Source organism: Echeneis naucrates, chromosome 4 (genome assembly GCF_900963305.1).
Source record: "Echeneis naucrates chromosome 4, fEcheNa1.1, whole genome shotgun sequence".
Taxonomy (NCBI): domain Eukaryota; kingdom Metazoa; phylum Chordata; class Actinopteri; order Carangiformes; family Echeneidae; genus Echeneis; species Echeneis naucrates.
In genome coordinates, this window is record NC_042514.1 from 3,783,952 (window position 1) to 3,799,466 (window position 15,515).

General features: G+C 44.3%; 1 protein-coding gene across 2 annotated transcripts in view; it reads left to right on the plus strand.

Annotated features, from left to right (window-relative positions):
• The window catches only part of obscna (obscurin, cytoskeletal calmodulin and titin-interacting RhoGEF a), a 41,758-nt gene extending 26,436 nt beyond the window's left edge, over positions 1 to 15,322 (plus strand). For both annotated transcript variants that reach the window (XM_029499441.1, XM_029499442.1), the window contains 39 exons: positions 17 to 111; positions 211 to 323; positions 458 to 658; positions 797 to 879; positions 1,115 to 1,288; positions 1,421 to 1,580; positions 1,703 to 1,804; positions 1,993 to 2,157; positions 2,229 to 2,387; positions 2,514 to 2,691; positions 2,812 to 2,925; positions 3,024 to 3,191; positions 3,858 to 3,960; positions 4,045 to 4,174; positions 4,359 to 4,464; positions 6,385 to 6,493; positions 7,019 to 7,149; positions 7,235 to 7,347; positions 7,828 to 7,996; positions 8,107 to 8,194; positions 8,284 to 8,484; positions 8,587 to 8,647; positions 8,780 to 8,857; positions 8,952 to 9,124; positions 9,265 to 9,291; positions 9,382 to 9,534; positions 9,861 to 9,906; positions 9,996 to 10,073; positions 10,241 to 11,930; positions 12,164 to 12,292; positions 12,398 to 12,511; positions 12,838 to 13,005; positions 13,144 to 13,249; positions 13,494 to 13,733; positions 13,893 to 14,116; positions 14,220 to 14,234; positions 14,472 to 14,568; positions 14,793 to 14,942; positions 15,081 to 15,322. In XM_029499441.1, coding sequence (XP_029355301.1) covers positions 17 to 111; positions 211 to 323; positions 458 to 658; positions 797 to 879; positions 1,115 to 1,288; positions 1,421 to 1,580; positions 1,703 to 1,804; positions 1,993 to 2,157; positions 2,229 to 2,387; positions 2,514 to 2,691; positions 2,812 to 2,925; positions 3,024 to 3,191; positions 3,858 to 3,960; positions 4,045 to 4,174; positions 4,359 to 4,464; positions 6,385 to 6,493; positions 7,019 to 7,149; positions 7,235 to 7,347; positions 7,828 to 7,996; positions 8,107 to 8,194; positions 8,284 to 8,484; positions 8,587 to 8,647; positions 8,780 to 8,857; positions 8,952 to 9,124; positions 9,265 to 9,291; positions 9,382 to 9,534; positions 9,861 to 9,906; positions 9,996 to 10,073; positions 10,241 to 11,930; positions 12,164 to 12,292; positions 12,398 to 12,511; positions 12,838 to 13,005; positions 13,144 to 13,249; positions 13,494 to 13,733; positions 13,893 to 14,116; positions 14,220 to 14,234; positions 14,472 to 14,568; positions 14,793 to 14,942; positions 15,081 to 15,261 — 6,592 coding nt within the window. In that variant the 3' untranslated portion in view covers positions 15,262 to 15,322. The remainder of the gene's footprint in view (positions 1 to 16; positions 112 to 210; positions 324 to 457; positions 659 to 796; positions 880 to 1,114; positions 1,289 to 1,420; positions 1,581 to 1,702; positions 1,805 to 1,992; positions 2,158 to 2,228; positions 2,388 to 2,513; positions 2,692 to 2,811; positions 2,926 to 3,023; positions 3,192 to 3,857; positions 3,961 to 4,044; positions 4,175 to 4,358; positions 4,465 to 6,384; positions 6,494 to 7,018; positions 7,150 to 7,234; positions 7,348 to 7,827; positions 7,997 to 8,106; positions 8,195 to 8,283; positions 8,485 to 8,586; positions 8,648 to 8,779; positions 8,858 to 8,951; positions 9,125 to 9,264; positions 9,292 to 9,381; positions 9,535 to 9,860; positions 9,907 to 9,995; positions 10,074 to 10,240; positions 11,931 to 12,163; positions 12,293 to 12,397; positions 12,512 to 12,837; positions 13,006 to 13,143; positions 13,250 to 13,493; positions 13,734 to 13,892; positions 14,117 to 14,219; positions 14,235 to 14,471; positions 14,569 to 14,792; positions 14,943 to 15,080) is intronic.
• Positions 15,323 to 15,515: the final 193 nt, after the last annotated feature.

The following is a 15,515-nucleotide window of genomic DNA, read 5'->3' on the forward strand; positions in this document are numbered from 1 at the left end:
TTTTGTGTTGCCACAGGGAGCCGCCAAAACCGGAGGACAAAGTATCTGCGAAGGACGACAAAGACGAGATAGCTCCTCCGCAACCTCCTTTGAAACTGTTAAAGGTCAAAGGTCAGCTAATTGTTGTTGTTTTTTTTATATATATTTTCATGATTACTTCTTTAGTTTCCTGTCAGGTCTACGACAGCTGTTTCAATCTATAATCTATAGGGGCCCATGACAGCAGGCTGAGGACTCCTTCGCCGTTGCACCATCGTGCCATCACACCCCTGACTAGTACAGTATCTGGATCAGAGTCCGAAGGGGAACAGGACAGTCGAGAGGTACTTTTTGTGTATTTATGGAGCTATCCTGTTTGGTTTGTAAACATAAATGTGATAAACATGTTGAGTTAGCAGAAATTTCCCTTCTCTAAATCATAAATTCTGTGATCTCTTTGGTTTTTGTCCCCCCTCAGACATTTGAAATGTACGTGGCTCGAGCTGACTGCAGCCCTGACAGTGGAAATAAGGACAGTTTTATTCTGAAGGAAGGTCAGTTTGTGGAGGTCCTGGATTCTGTTCATCCTGACAGATGGCTAGTGAGGACCAAACCCACCAAGACCAACCCTGCTCGCCAGGGATGGGTCTGTCCAGCCTACCTGGAAAAGAAGAGAAAGGTACGGATAATAAATGCTGCTGAGTAAACGTCTAACACGAACCAACTACAATTTTCTGCTCTCAAGAGAGTCGTTATATTCTTTATGTAATGAAAATGATTTTTAACAATAGAAGCAATTCCGTTTTGTTTTGGCCAGGAGACATTCCCACAAATAAGAGCTCCTCAGGAGGATCTCGATGGAATAGGATCTACTGGAGAAGAGTACAGGAGAGCGCTCAGGTATGTTTTAAACTTCATAGTGAGTTAAAAAAAATAGGACGAACGTCACTTCTGATTCAGGAGTAATTAAATCTTTTAGAAATTTATGACTGGTTCCTGGTTGCTGATGTTTTTTGACAGAAGACGGATGGAAGATGTGTTTGTTATAGAGAATCAGTTACTTCTCAGTCATCTCCACTCTGAATTAGAGCCCCTCCTTTTTGAATTTTTATCAATCTTTTTTTTTTTTTTTTAGCCAATTGATCCAAGGCCTGGTTGATGGAGAGGAGGAGTTTGTGAAGGAGATGAAGATGTTCGCTTCTCACCAATTAAACTATCTTGACACCAGTCGTCACGTCCCAATTGGCATCCTCAACCAGAAAGAAATCATTTTCAGGAATATCAAAGAAATTGTCTCCCTGCATGAGAGGTAATTCAGACGCACACATATGAACAGTGTTGTGCTTTTTACACAAATTATTATACATAGTTGAAAGAATTCTTAGTTTTCCTGTTTATTTCTTGATATATAATTTTTATTTTATTTTAACTCTGCCTCCAGGTCTGTCCTCCCCGGTCTGAGAGGCTGTGCCACGGATGATGATGTGGCCATGCATCTGATCAAACACACCGAGGACTTTGAGAAGTATCTTCACTACATGGCAGGACAAGCACAAGCAGAAGCCTGCGTCACTGACAAGGCCATGCAACAGTATTTCAAAGTATTCACGAAATCTGTTCAAACTTAAACCTTTCACGTCACCATGCTGAGCAGCAGCAGCCAGCGTTGTTGTACTGATCTGATGTTCTTTGTTTCTTTAATGCGTTGCTCATCACACATCAGGAGCTGACACAATCTGGTAAACCTGACGATCCCGTCATGGATGTCCTTACCTTCCTCCAGCGACCAGTGGAGAGGATTCAAACCTACACGGCCTTACTCAAGGTCAGTTTCAGTCCTTTGTCAAATTTTTTGTTGTTTCGTTGTCTTACCACTGACTATCAAAAATGGATATTGTAGATAGAAGCAAATATCCTTTTCTTGGATATTTATTTCCACTGAGCATGTTGCAGTTTCTTTTCAAAAACACATCAGCTGTTCACCAGCAACGTAAACGAAATATTTTATGGCAGGAGTTTATTAAGAACAAGGCCAAGGGCGGTCAGAGCTGCTGTCTGTTAGAGGACGCCTTCTCCGTGGTGTCCTGTCTCCCCTGGAGGTCTGACAACCTGCACCAAGTGTCTCTCATCGAGAACTATCCGGCTCCTTTAAGTGCGCTGGGCGAACCTGTGCGACAGGTAACCACAGTGTGGACGGACAGTGTTTTTCAGGTAAGACACGAAGTCTAAAGGTGTCCCTTCCCCCTTAGGGAGTCTTCACAGTGTGGGAGGAATCCCCAGAAATTAAGACGGCCACAAGAGGGCATCAGAGACAAGTCTTTCTCTTCAGGGAATCCATTGTGCTGTGTAAACTAAGAAGAGACGCCCGCATGAGCAGTGACACCTACACCTTTAAGAACAAAATGAAGGTAGCATCTGTGTGCCTGTTTTCTCATTAAATCTATGCACAGTTGTAATTACTTTAAGCTTTGCACATTTTGATTTCACCATTTTTCTCACTTGTCTCTCCGTCTTTGCTTTTGTGATCTGCCCAGCTGAATGATGTGGAAATAAAGGAGACCGTGGGTGGAGATGAAAAGTCCTGGGGCTTGTGGCATGAGCACCGGGGCTCAATGCGGAGGTACACGCTGCAGGGCCGCTCCACGCTGGCAAAGCTCCCCTGGCTCAAGGACCTGAGGGAGCTGCAGCAGCGCTCCAGTCTGCCCACCAACAGTAAGCAAAGGAAAAGTTTGACAGCACTGTCACAGAGGGTCACAATGTTTTTTATGGTGTGATGTGTGCTTTCTCCAATTGCTTTGTGTGTAATTTCTGTATTTGTGTATGAACCAACAGGCCCACCAGTGTTTGAGTCACTGCTGTCTGACTTCATAACAAAGCTCGGTCAGACAATTAAACTGACGTGCAAGGTCTCAGGATCCCCCAAACCAGAAGTCAGCTGGCTCAAAGGTCAGGAAAATGTTAAATATAAATAGAGATTTATATATTTAATGTTTTATTTACTGAGCACGTGATTTCACACCTTGAATCTGATTTCTGCTTCTCAGACGGCCTCCCCTTGGAGGACGACCCTCATCACATCATCACCGCTGACCGGTCTGGCACCTGCAGCCTCATTCTGGACAGCCTGACCGCAGAAGACTCTGGGCAGTACATGTGCTACGCTACCAGTTCCATGGGTGCTGCTGGGACTTTGGCGAAGGTTGTGGTGCAGGGTGAGTCTGTGGATGCACCGCTTGAGTTGTCTGATACTGCAGAGCAACATGACTGTGACGCATTTTGTAAACGCCAGCATGGGTGAACTTAGGCAGATAAGGGGCCTCAGAGTTAATTTCACCATTAGTAGATGAACTAATACAAAAACAAATACTGGTAAAGCTGCTGTTGAGAAACTTTTATTCCTACTGTTACCATATTGTCATCTCAATCAATGCACGGGTACGTGGGTCAGTGGTAGAGCTACATGCTTTGCATGCAGAGGCTGCGGGTTCAAACCCCATCCACAAGGCAAGCCAGTGGTAGGCTTTTGTCAGTCCCAAGAACAGATAAATGGGGAGTTGTGGCCACATTAACTGTGAAAGTCACGGAGCTGACTTGCTGTGGCAGCACCAAATGGGGAAAAGCTGAAAGAGGGGGGAACAATACAAAATGAAAATGTATCATCTCAATCAATCAGGAAAAGAAACAAAAATTTATAATTTGACATAAAATCAAACTAAAAGAAAGACTTTAAACAATACTTTTACATACAGGCTGCAACACCAGTGGCTCCACACACAGACTAACACACCCATTACCCGACAACCATAACTGCCATGAATGGCCTGTTTTTAATTATAGGTACACAGACGACGGCGTAATGTGTTTGTTCTGCTCTTTAGCTCCACCCAGATTTGTGAGTCGGCTGGAGAGTGCTTGTCTGATTGAGGGAGAAGACATCCAGTTTTCTTGCTCCACACTCAGCACTCCGTTACCACGAATCAGGTGTGGGGAAAAAATACAAGCAGGCAACAACAAAAAACGGTTCACTATGAAAATGACAAACATTTCACACTATGGGTTTGGCAGGTGGTTCAAAGATGGCCGGGAGTTGACCGACCAGCAAAAATATTGGATCCAGAACGACGCTCGGAGTGGCATCTTGTGTCTGACGGTCATCGGAGCAACAGAGGCAGATATCGGACAGTATGAGTGTGAGGTATAAAAGCCATTTCAGTGTATAAAGATAATTAGCACCATCTCCTTTTCAGATACTGTTTGCTTTTCTGATATTTATCAGTGGCAGTATTTCGATTTTCCTTTTATACTTTTAAACTGGAGCAATTGTAACCAATAGAATTTCCCCTGAAGTTTAAAAAGTATTTCTGATTTCAAATGTTCAGCTTTGGAATGAATTTGGCTGCGTCAAGTGCAAGGCAGGCCTCTGCCCGGCTTACATCCCACCGGCCGACATCGAGGACGACCAGCCGCAGGACTTGCCTCCTAAAGGTAGGATTGGCAGAGCCGCTGCAGGTAAATATCCTCCACACACGATGGGAAGCAGCGGCGGGGTTCCCACATGTTCAGCAGTTCAGCTGTCTTCTCAGAAAGGATGAAGCACATGCCATTGTCCGATTTCACTTCAGATCCCGTCACCATCTCTGCATCAAGTCATGTGACACCTTCACTTTCCAACAAACAACAATCCGCATTGATTTTCACTTCCAGCCATTACCATTCATCCATTCGATCAAGTTTACACCATTTTGAGGTTTTACTCACTTTTTACTTTTTTTTTTCTCCATCATAAGTAGCTCCAACTACCATCACGCTCATCACTAGATCTCTTGGGTTTATGGCAGCGAGTGCAGCCTGTAGATGAACGCTAAAACAGAAAACAGACACTAGTTTCCATCTGCATGGCACCACTATTGACTGTGTTGTGTAGTGATATGCCGACGTAGACGCACATTGTCATTTCTTCATTTTACTGTTGCCATTTGAGTTAAGTGGGTGAAAGCTAATGCGTACTTCATTCGAACTTACTAAATGTGCCAGTGATTAATCCAGACTCCAGAGTGACACTAAACCTACTTAAAGATAACCATCGATAACCAAACACTTATTTATAGAATTAAATCTGGAACCACAAAGTACAACATAAAGTGAAGTTCTTGTTCACAATCAGTGATGGAACAACCGGGTCTTTATATTACACAGTAGGAGGTGGTGGTGATGATGAGATGTAGATCAGATGTACATACAAAACACACACACAGAGAATAAATTACCATATAACTACAGTCAAACAGGTTCCCAATAACTCTGACAGTAAATCTTTGCTCTTGGTCATGAATCTGTGTCACTACTCACTCCATCTGTTCTATAGTACTAACAAACTCAGAACAAAAACTATTTCTGAAAATGTCAGAAGAAGCTTTCATTTGCCATAAACCCAGTGTGATCTAGTGAGTCTCATTCAAAATAAACACCATTCTGTATTTCCAAGCATCCCTGTCACTCATGAAACAACGATGACGCATTTATTGAATGGAATGATTTTGTGTTTTTCATCATGTTTCCACTCTCCACACAGGGCATGGCGTGAAACAGACTCGATCATTTTCCTCCATTAGACTCATGTTATCATCCAAAAGTCAGCCCAGCTCCCAGGAACCAACAGCAGACAATTAAATATAGCATCTACGGCTATTGCTGTCCTGTATTATGTAGTGATTTTAACTGTTCATCCTTTCATTTACAGTTACCATTACTATCACACAGGGTCAGAAATAATAATAGTATACCAGAGTCAATAATAGAATTAAACCAATTTCAATATGAAAAACATGCTCTAAGTTTGACATATGATATACTTTATATGGGCTATGATGTTGTCTCATGGTATTTTTAATGGCTTTTGGACTCCGGTTCACTGAGTTTTCCCTTCCATTGTCCATAACCTACATGTTTCTCCATCTTCCCTCTACTAGTCTTAAAGGAAGGAAGTTCCTCACATGGACTGTTCCATGTAAGTCATCATTGTCATGATAACAAATAACCACTTGACATTCCCCTTCTTCCTCTCGCCAACGCATGCCCGGCTAACTCTTCACTCCAACGAACACATGATGGTCATGTGCTGGGCGGTAGGTCCCTTTGCGCCCACGCAGGAGTGGGCATGCACCCATGTCCTGTTGGTGTGGCGGGTTAGTGGGTTTAAACCCTCAAGGCCAGAGGTAAGAAACACAGTATTACCGCTGGTGGGTACATAAGGTAAAGTACTCTCTTCACTTTTCCTCTTTTTCAGTAAACATGCCTTACATACAAGGCAAAAATGGTCATTCATTAAAATATATTTAAATATATATGTCATTATTTTATGTCTGGGATGCTCAGAATCCTGCTGAGACATTTTGGCTTTCATAGATGCAGATTCTGAAGGCTGGTCCACTGCCTTTGTGAAGAAATGGCTACAGACTGATTTCAGCCCCACGTCTATTGCCAAGAAGGTTTTCCCTCCTGGGTACCCTGAACAGTAAGTTAAATAAAGCTGCAGACAAAAAATGTCTTTTTGCTTAGCAAGGTCCTAAACTGAGAGAAAGAATCTGGAGCTGTCAAAGCTGCAGCCAGAATAAGAGCTGGTTAAATTCAATAAATTATGAAAAAACAAGCTCTAATGCTTCCTTTATTATCTCCTTTAGCATATGAAACAATTCAACTCCCCCAATGTACAAAAAAAAAAAGCACACTAGATCGTTATGTAGTCTGCGTCACATCTGGCCCTGACCTCATGATCTATTCCTTCGAGGTCAAGCATTTAGGAAATTAAATATTTTACATTCCCACCTCTGACATAATCATTTTCAGACAACCTTAGAAAACAAACATTGAATTTGGTTGTATAAAATAAGTCCTCCTTTAATAGAAAATAGCAAAATTTTTACAATTTGTACTAGTTGATCAAAAGCAAAAGGAGTAAATTTCTGTTTTATGTTGAAATATTACTATGCATCATTATTACTGATCAACAGCATTTAATAATGACCTTTTCTGCGTCCAGAGCGGAGAGTGGCACTGAGGAGACCGTTCCTGCTGCTCCCTCCACAGATCAGGCGGTTCAGCAGCCGCTGTATTATCTAGAAGAAGAGGAGGAGATTTACATCTCAGAGCCAATGCAGGAAATTGCAGATGGTATTTCTGGGCATAAGAGTATACAGAAGATTACGGCTGCTATCAAATCTAATATGCTCACTAAGTGATCCAATTTCCTGTTCAGCTCCGCCCTCCATCCAGGTGCCCACCGAGGACCTGTGTGTGGAGCCGGGCCAAACAGCTACATTTACTGCCATCATCACAGGAAGACCTGCCCCGATGATACAGTGGTACAAGGTAGGAGCAGTGTAGGTCAGCGACTTTTAAACCGGACTGATTACAATTCACTGTCATGTTGTTTTTAGGTAGTCTGTCCCTGCATATGTCCGTACACCACATTCTCACGGATGAGGTACTGTGGTAATGTAAATTTGGCCTAAATGTCCACTTGGTCTCCAGGAGGAGCCGATTAGACTTACATGGCCAAAGGGTCAAAGGTCAAAGTCCTCATGAACACAACATCTCGGAGGAACTTCGACCATTTTGGTCCTCTTGGAGTCCAAGTTGAACTGAATAGATTCTGGTGGTGACCTCAGATAGTAAAAGGTCAAAGGTTAAGGTTAGCGTGAGCAAAATGCTTTTTTGTCCATTACTGAGGCGTTCACACACAGGAATTATTTCACACGAATGATTAATGAAGTGCGAAATGTTCAGCCAATGTTTACCGCGGAAAGAGACAATAAGAGGAAAAACGTCACTTCCCTTCTGTGATTGGAGGATGATGATGAGCTTGTGGCCAATGAGAACGTCCAGATTGTACAGCACGGTGCCCGCTGCTCGGTGACCATCTTGTGCCCTGAAGGGGAAGACAGCGGCATCTACACCTGCTTCGCCTTCAACGACTCTGGCCATGACTCGTGCGAGGCTCAGCTCACAGTGGAGGAAGGTGAGACGGTGCCAGTTTTTGTTTTAGACTGAGATAAATAAGATCTGATTAATATTAGATGTTTATTTTGTTTGTCTGTGTGGCTGACCGATTTTTTTTTTTTTGGACAGGCCCCCTGGAGTGTCAGGAGAGAGAGGTGGAGCTGGGGAAGAGACGGAAGTTATTCTCTGTCTACGATGTTCACGAGGAGATCGGAAGGTGAACTTCTGTGTTATACTGAGACAGTCCGAGCTGCCCGTGTGTTCCGCTGAGGTTCGACCTGAGCGCCGTCTCCGTCTGTGTTTCAGGGGAACGTTTGGCGTAGTGAAGCGTGTAGTCCACAGAAGGACGGGTGAAGTCTTTGCCGCAAAGTTCCTGCCTCTGCGGAGCAGCACTCGGACGAGGGCCTTCCAGGAGAGAGATCTACTCTCCCGTCTGGCTCATCCCAGAGTGGCCTGTCTGCTGGACTTCTTCTGCACCAGACGCACGCTGGTGCTGATCACAGAAATGTATCCTCCTTGTTTCATATGATTAGTTCTTTTTTTTTTTTTTTTTTCAGCTTGTTAACTGTGATTTCAGTTTAGTCCAGAGTTCTTTAACACTGTTCGTAGCTGCTGTTCTCATGGACTTCTGGACCATCTGTTACTCAGAGGATCAGTCTCAGAGAGAGAAGTACAAATTTTACAATTACAAAATCTATATATATATATATATATATATATATATATATATATATATTTTTTTTTTTTTTTTTTTTTAAATGTTATTTGTGGAGTTTGACTTATATCCTTCATCTTATTTCAGATTCAGTTGTACATCCAACAAATCCTGGAAGGAGTTGGTCACATTCACAGCATGAACATCCTGCATCTAGACATTAAAGTGAGATTCCCAGTCCGGTCGACATTGACATTATTCACTGGGACGTTATTTTTTATGTGTTTCTTAACACTTCATTTTAATATACGTTCCTCAGCCTGATAACATCCTGATGGTGTATCCGCCCAGAGACGAGATTAAGATCTGTGACTTTGGCTTTTGTCAAGAAATAGACGCATCCAGACACCAGTACAGCATGTTTGGTACACCCGAGTTTGTCGCACCCGAGATTGTTCATCAAGAGCCCGTCACTGTGGCCACTGATATTTGGTGAGTCACACAGTTGATCCAAGTGATCCATGTGTTTTTGTCACGTCATTATATTTATATATAGTGCATTTCTCTGCTACTGATGCTGTGACCAGCAATAACATAATAATAACACGAATATTTCTTCTTCTCTTTGTCAGGGCTGTGGGTGTCATGGCCTACCTCTGGTGGGCTGCACTTTTGATAATATTATCCAAATCATAAACACTTGATCAATTTGCGTTTATTTAAATCAGATTAAATCTCTATCTTCACAGTCTGGTGTGTCGATGCCCTTTTGTCGGGGAGACAGACCGGGCAACCCTGCTGAGGGTGGGGGAGGGGACCCTGAACTGGGACCCCCCAGATGTCACATTCAGGAGCCCAGAGGCCCAGAACTTCCTCCGCCTGGTCCTTCAGCCTGATCCAGAGTACGGGATCTCGATTATACATATTTTTTCCCACCATTTATCAATCTAGTCACACAGCAAATAATAATATTAATGCAATATATTTTATAGTAAAGTTTGTGGAAATATTGTGACAAGTCAGCACAAAGGAGCAGCAGTGATATCAATGCCAGTTCAGATTTCTTAAATTAAACAAATAAAAAAAAAAAGTTAAGTGAAATAAAAAAAATGGAATAAAATTTGTATTACTGTTTGCCAAATTCAAAAAGGTAATTGAGTTATAACGTGTCTGGCAGTTGCATAAAACCACATGATTTGATGCCTGAGCACCTTTTTTCTTTGTCCAGGAAGCGACCGTCTGCTTTTGAGTGCTTGAGCCACGAATGGTTCCAGGTGAGAGGAGATATCGCACAAAAGGTTTTGTAGTCAAGCTTTGTTGAATTTGAAAACCTCAACTGCAAATAACTCATATTTTTGTTCAGGACGAACACGCAGGAGAAGATACCGAAGAGATCAACATGAAAAGTTTGAAAGCATTTATCTCCAAAAATAAATGGCAGGTGAGTTCCCTCTTGTGTGTTGATTGTCGTTATGTGTATTTTTTGTTGCATGGAGAAAAAAAGTCCTCCCCAAACGAATGATGAACAAATAAACCTACATCTGTCTGTAATCAATCTAATGTCACGTGTGTATTTAGCCTCTTCTTTGTATTCTTGTATCTTCCCAGCGATCTTTAACTTGCATCGGTTCAGTTCTCACACTGAGGCCGGTCCCCGAGCTGCTGGACGCTCCCCTCAGAGAGACTGCTGTGACGGTCCCTCGTGAGCTGCAGGAACACAGCAGCACCTCTCTGAGCAGCGGCTCCTCGTCTGAGTACGACGAATCAGACTCCTTTGACTTTTTCCGGCACTATAGCCCGACTGAGGAAGAGGAGGAGGAAGAAACGGAGGACGATTATGATCCTCTAATGGAGCGAGCACGCATCCCAGAGCCTTTTGCCAAACTCCACCAGGATTTGGAGGAGGAGGAGGAGATGGAAGTTACATTAGTGGAGGAAGAAGACGGGGAGACGGTAGGAAGGAGGAGTGCATTAGAGCGCAGCATGAGCAGGCAGTCGGTGGCATCGTCGGACGTGTCGATCCAACGGACGCCTCAGAGGGAGCGTCGGTTCAGCAGGGACAGCAGCGGCTCGCTCCACCTATCTGACTGGGATGATGGTTCAGGAAGTGACGGAGGTCGTATCCCTCGGGGAAGCGTCATCCGAAGCACTTTCTATAACACCTCTCATCAGCTCTCGCCCATGTCCGCCAGACACATGACATTACGGGACAAATTCCAGGCCAAAAAACAGGAGCGAGGCCGAAAACCACTTCGGAGAAGCTTTTCGGGACGCCTAAATGAACCTCTTATTGAGTATGTCGAGGATGAGACGGAAACTAACCGCGGCCAGAGAAGAGGATCCACCCAGACCACGATGCAGAAATCCTGCTCGTTGGACAGTGGAGTTGGCCTGGCCCACGGCAACGTACCCCCACACAGACGGAGCAGGTCCCTTGATGAGTACTCACGTCGGTCTCCCAGCTCTCCCAAGCGCACAACGCCAGGTGAGGAGGAAGGCTCCCAAAGTCTGAAGGAAGATTTTACCACAGATGATGAGGTGGCAGGGAGACAGTTGCTGGCCATCCCAAGCACACGGCAGGCCACGAGAAGACGTGGAGACGTGGCTCCTGTGCACGGGACTCGCATGCTGGGTGGGACTACGGTTCCCTCAGACTTCCTTCCCAGAAACAAAATGAGCACCAGGGTGGATCAGGAGCAAACGGAGGGAAGAGACACCTTTGCGGGATCCCTGGGGTCCCTGGCTGAGTCATCTATTTTGGAGCATGTTGGCTCCGAGTCTTCAAGCAGATTGGGCTCCTGTGAGGAGCTGAGTCGTCCTCACATTTCATCGTCCCCTTGCTCATTTCATGAAGTTAAACCCAGAAGCTCGTTCCCTCGGGCACCGCCACGAAACCGCACCCGCTCCAACCCCAACTTATCTGGTCCAGCAGGGGCTTCGCTGACACCCAGCCCAAGCCCCAGCCTCTCTTCTCTCCAGGCCCCGGAGAGGCCTCCCAGGGCCAGAGACAAGAAGGAGGGTCACGGTCTCCAGAGGCACGCCTCCGCTCCTGCCCTGGAAGCCCGACCGCCCACAGGAAAGTCACCCAAGCTGGGACTGTTGAAGATCTTCCGCAGGCAGTCTTGGACCAGCCACTCCTACTCCCAGCTGGAGGACCCGGAGTTAGGACCCACGTTAGGGGAGATAATGAAGCCTGACACACCCACCATGTCGCTGAGAAAGAAAATGAGAGCTTCTGCGTCCAGCCTGACCAAACTGTTCTCTAGATCTTTCAGTAAGGAGGACGTGAGCAAAGCCGGTGAGACATTTTATTTTAATTATAAACTGGAATTGGGTGTTAAGCTAAATTCATATAAACAAAAAATCTAAAATACAGGTGGATAAATGCATTGTTCCTTCATTTTTATCCATCTGATTCCTCCTTAGTTTCAGCGGTAATATTCTGAATGTCTCTACATTATACTGTACATCCTGACATACTATCCAACCTGAAGTGTTCTTCCATTGGATTTTGTGTGTCCATTCTAACAGGACCAATAGTGAAAGAATCAGATCCCATCCCACCTGAAAGGCACCGTGGCGTCGGTCTTGAGAGTCCAAAGAAAAGGACCTCCAAACTCCTGCCCTCCTTCAAAATACCTGCCTTCAGAAAGACGAAAGGTGGTGAATAAGCTCCATTCTGTGGATTCTGTATTGACGATCTGAAATAGCTACAAGTTCGTCATTTTCGTGGGCCTAATTGTCTATAATAATCACTTCTGTCAGTCTGTCCCAACAAGCCTGAAGTGCTCCAGTTAGACGGTGGAGGGGTCCTGCTGGTGTGGAGACCGGTCCAGTCTAGTGATGTTGTGACTTACTGTGTGCAGTACTGCACAGATGGTGAGTTTATACCGAATCTACAGCAGCATGGAAATCAGTGAATCAGTGATTATCAGTGATTGGTGTAAAAGGAAAGGAAAGACAATTTATGGCTGAAACACAAAAGAATACGTAATGTATGTAATCCAAATGTTTCAGGTGTCAGCCCACCGTGATGTCATCCACTGGTTTGTGAGCTGCTTCGAGCATTTAAATTCAGGTTCAGCTGACAGCCAGTTAAAGACAAAAACTTAGTGCTGGCTGTTCAATGTTAGAAGTGATAACTACCTGGCAGAAACATTTAAACACGCAATAGGAGTTGATTTCTAATGTCGGTGTCTCTGCAGGTGGGGAGTGGACGGTCCTGTCTGAGAGTGTGACTGACAGCTGCTATGAGGTGAAGGACCTACCGACAGGAGCGTCCTACGTGTTCAGGGTGGGCTGCATCACCAAGGCGGGAGCAGGCCCCTTCAGCGACGCCTCGCCACCTGTTGTGATGGCAACGCACCCTGAAGGTGAGACAAGGACTCAAGCGTGTGACTTCATGGGTTCATTTGTTGAGCTGTTTGAGGACGATAGCGACAGCGATAAGATATCCAGCAGTGAAGAGTTAAATTTTCACATTTTTCGTCTCTGTTTACTTTGTTGTATAGAGACTCACGTCTCCCTCATCCTGACGGAGACACCGGGGTCAAAGGTCACCGGATCAGAACAACAACCAAGACAAAGGAATTTCAGATTCCTCTCTGAGATCAACAGGTGGGATTCTGAATTAAATGCATGTGAGTCATAATCATACAAATATACTAATACAGCTTTTTTTCTGTAGCCAATTTGGAAATCAAATTTAAAAACTAATATCTAAAATTTGAAGAAAGGAGAAAAAGTAAATATCTTGTAAGAAGAGCATTCATCTCGTTGAGCCTGTGAAACTTTAGTATATTTATTTCAATTCATGTCAATGGCACATGATCATGTTACGATATGTTCTCTCCTCTCTCAGGGGCCGTTTCAGCGTAATAACCCTGTGCAGAGATGTCGAGACCAGCCAAGTGTTTGCAGCCAAGATCACCCCTTACCAGCCGGAGCAAAGGCAGCTGGTGCTCAGGGAGTACCAGCTGCTGAGGAGGCTCCATCATCCGCACCTGGTGCAGCTGCACACAGTCTACCTCACCTCCTGCTACCTGGTGTTAGTGGAGGAGCTCTGTCCCGGAAAGGAGCTGCTCTACAGTTTGGCTGCGAGGTGCGAGAAGGCTCACAAGCAGAATGCAAAGATTTATGCATTTGTTATTAATGTTTGTCATGAGTCTAAAGATTCTGCTAATAAGACCTGAAGGTGTGCTATAATGCACTATAATATGTAAATACTGTCATTAACTTTAAGACGTCTTCGTCCTCTTAGAGATCTGTACGCAGAGACTCACGTCACAGAGCTGCTGGTCCAGATCCTGAGTGCAGTCGACTACCTTCACAGCCGTCGAGTCATCCACCTGGACCTGAAGTCCGACAACATGCTGGTGGATGATGGAGACCACGTGAAGATCGTAGACTTCGGTTCAGCTCAGTCCTACACACCCGGACAGCCGCTCACCATCGAGCACATCCAGGGCCTGTCGGAGAGCAAAGGTACTGTTTTACTTCCCGTTTAAAGGGCAAAACTGAAATGAAGCTTGCCTTGTTTTCCATCCTTCTAATGAACTAAACTTTTGACTGTCGTGGCCTTCAACAGACTGCCGTGGCAAAGGTACATTTTCTTTAAAGGAGGACGGACTCACGGATGGAAATAACCTCAGCTGATCCTAGCTACCATAACCTAACAAACCAAAGTCCATTTAGTATCTTTTTTAATATTTTTTCTCATTTTTAATCATTTTCATTTTTCTAATGTGGAATTGTGCATGTGATTGAATGTGGCACAGCCACAGTAAGAGCACAACTCTTTATGAACAATTGTTTGTCCCTTGTTTGTCTATTTTGTCAGTTTATATTGTCCTTCCTAAAGCTCCGGAAATCCTGGAGGGTCAGGGTGTCGGACCCGAAACTGATATTTGGGCTATTGGATTTCTGTCGTTCATCATGTAAGTACGTGTGTGCAGGAGAAATAGCGGTGTTGTGTATCTTCATCAGTGTGACAGCATATTTCACAAATACAGCACAATGGAAAGTGTCAGCAGAAGCCATAAGTGATGAGAACTGATGACTTTCTTGTGAACAAGAATGTTTATAGTTATTTGATGTGAAACAATACTATAATTTATTTATAGTACTGTGTATTTATTTGGATGGTTGATTTCCTGACCAGGTTGAGTGCTGACAGCCCGTTCCACGCAGAGCTCGGCTGGGAACAAGACAAAAATATCAAGAAAGGGAAGATCCAGTTTGGACGCTGTTACCCCGGTTTGTCAGAAGGAGCCTTAAACTTCATGAAGAGCAGCCTGAACCATAAATCCTGGTCAGTGTACAACATACAAACCGAAAACTTACCGTCCACGCTTTTAAGTTCAAGACAAGAATTACTAAGGTTGAAAGTTGCATTAACAGATATGTGTATATTCAAATATGATAAAATGTTAAAAATGAAAATTTCCAGGGGGAGACCGACTGCGGCCGAGTGTCTCCAGAATCCGTGGCTGCGAGCTCATCGTGGGGCGCACAAAGCCCGACCGTCCAAAGTGTGTTTCTCCACAGACAAGCTGAAAGCTTTTCTCAAGCAGAAGGAGGAGAAGCGAGAGCTGGTCCACACCAAGCTGCAGAGTCCCTTCTTCCAGTAAGGTCGGGGGAAGAAGAAGAAAAAAAAAAAAAGGATTTTCTTTTCACCAGCAGGTTTTTGTTTTGTTTTTTTTTTTTACCTTTCGCCGCTTTACACCCAGCACATTTCAGCTGTGTGGTTAGATTTTATGAAACCACTTTGTCCTCCAAAGATGAAAAAATTTGATGCGTCTTAAAGAGTATCCAAATTGTACTTTTGTCTTTTAGCTTGTACATGAGAGTGCGGTGCATTTTGTTTGAAACAGATCAGGGATAT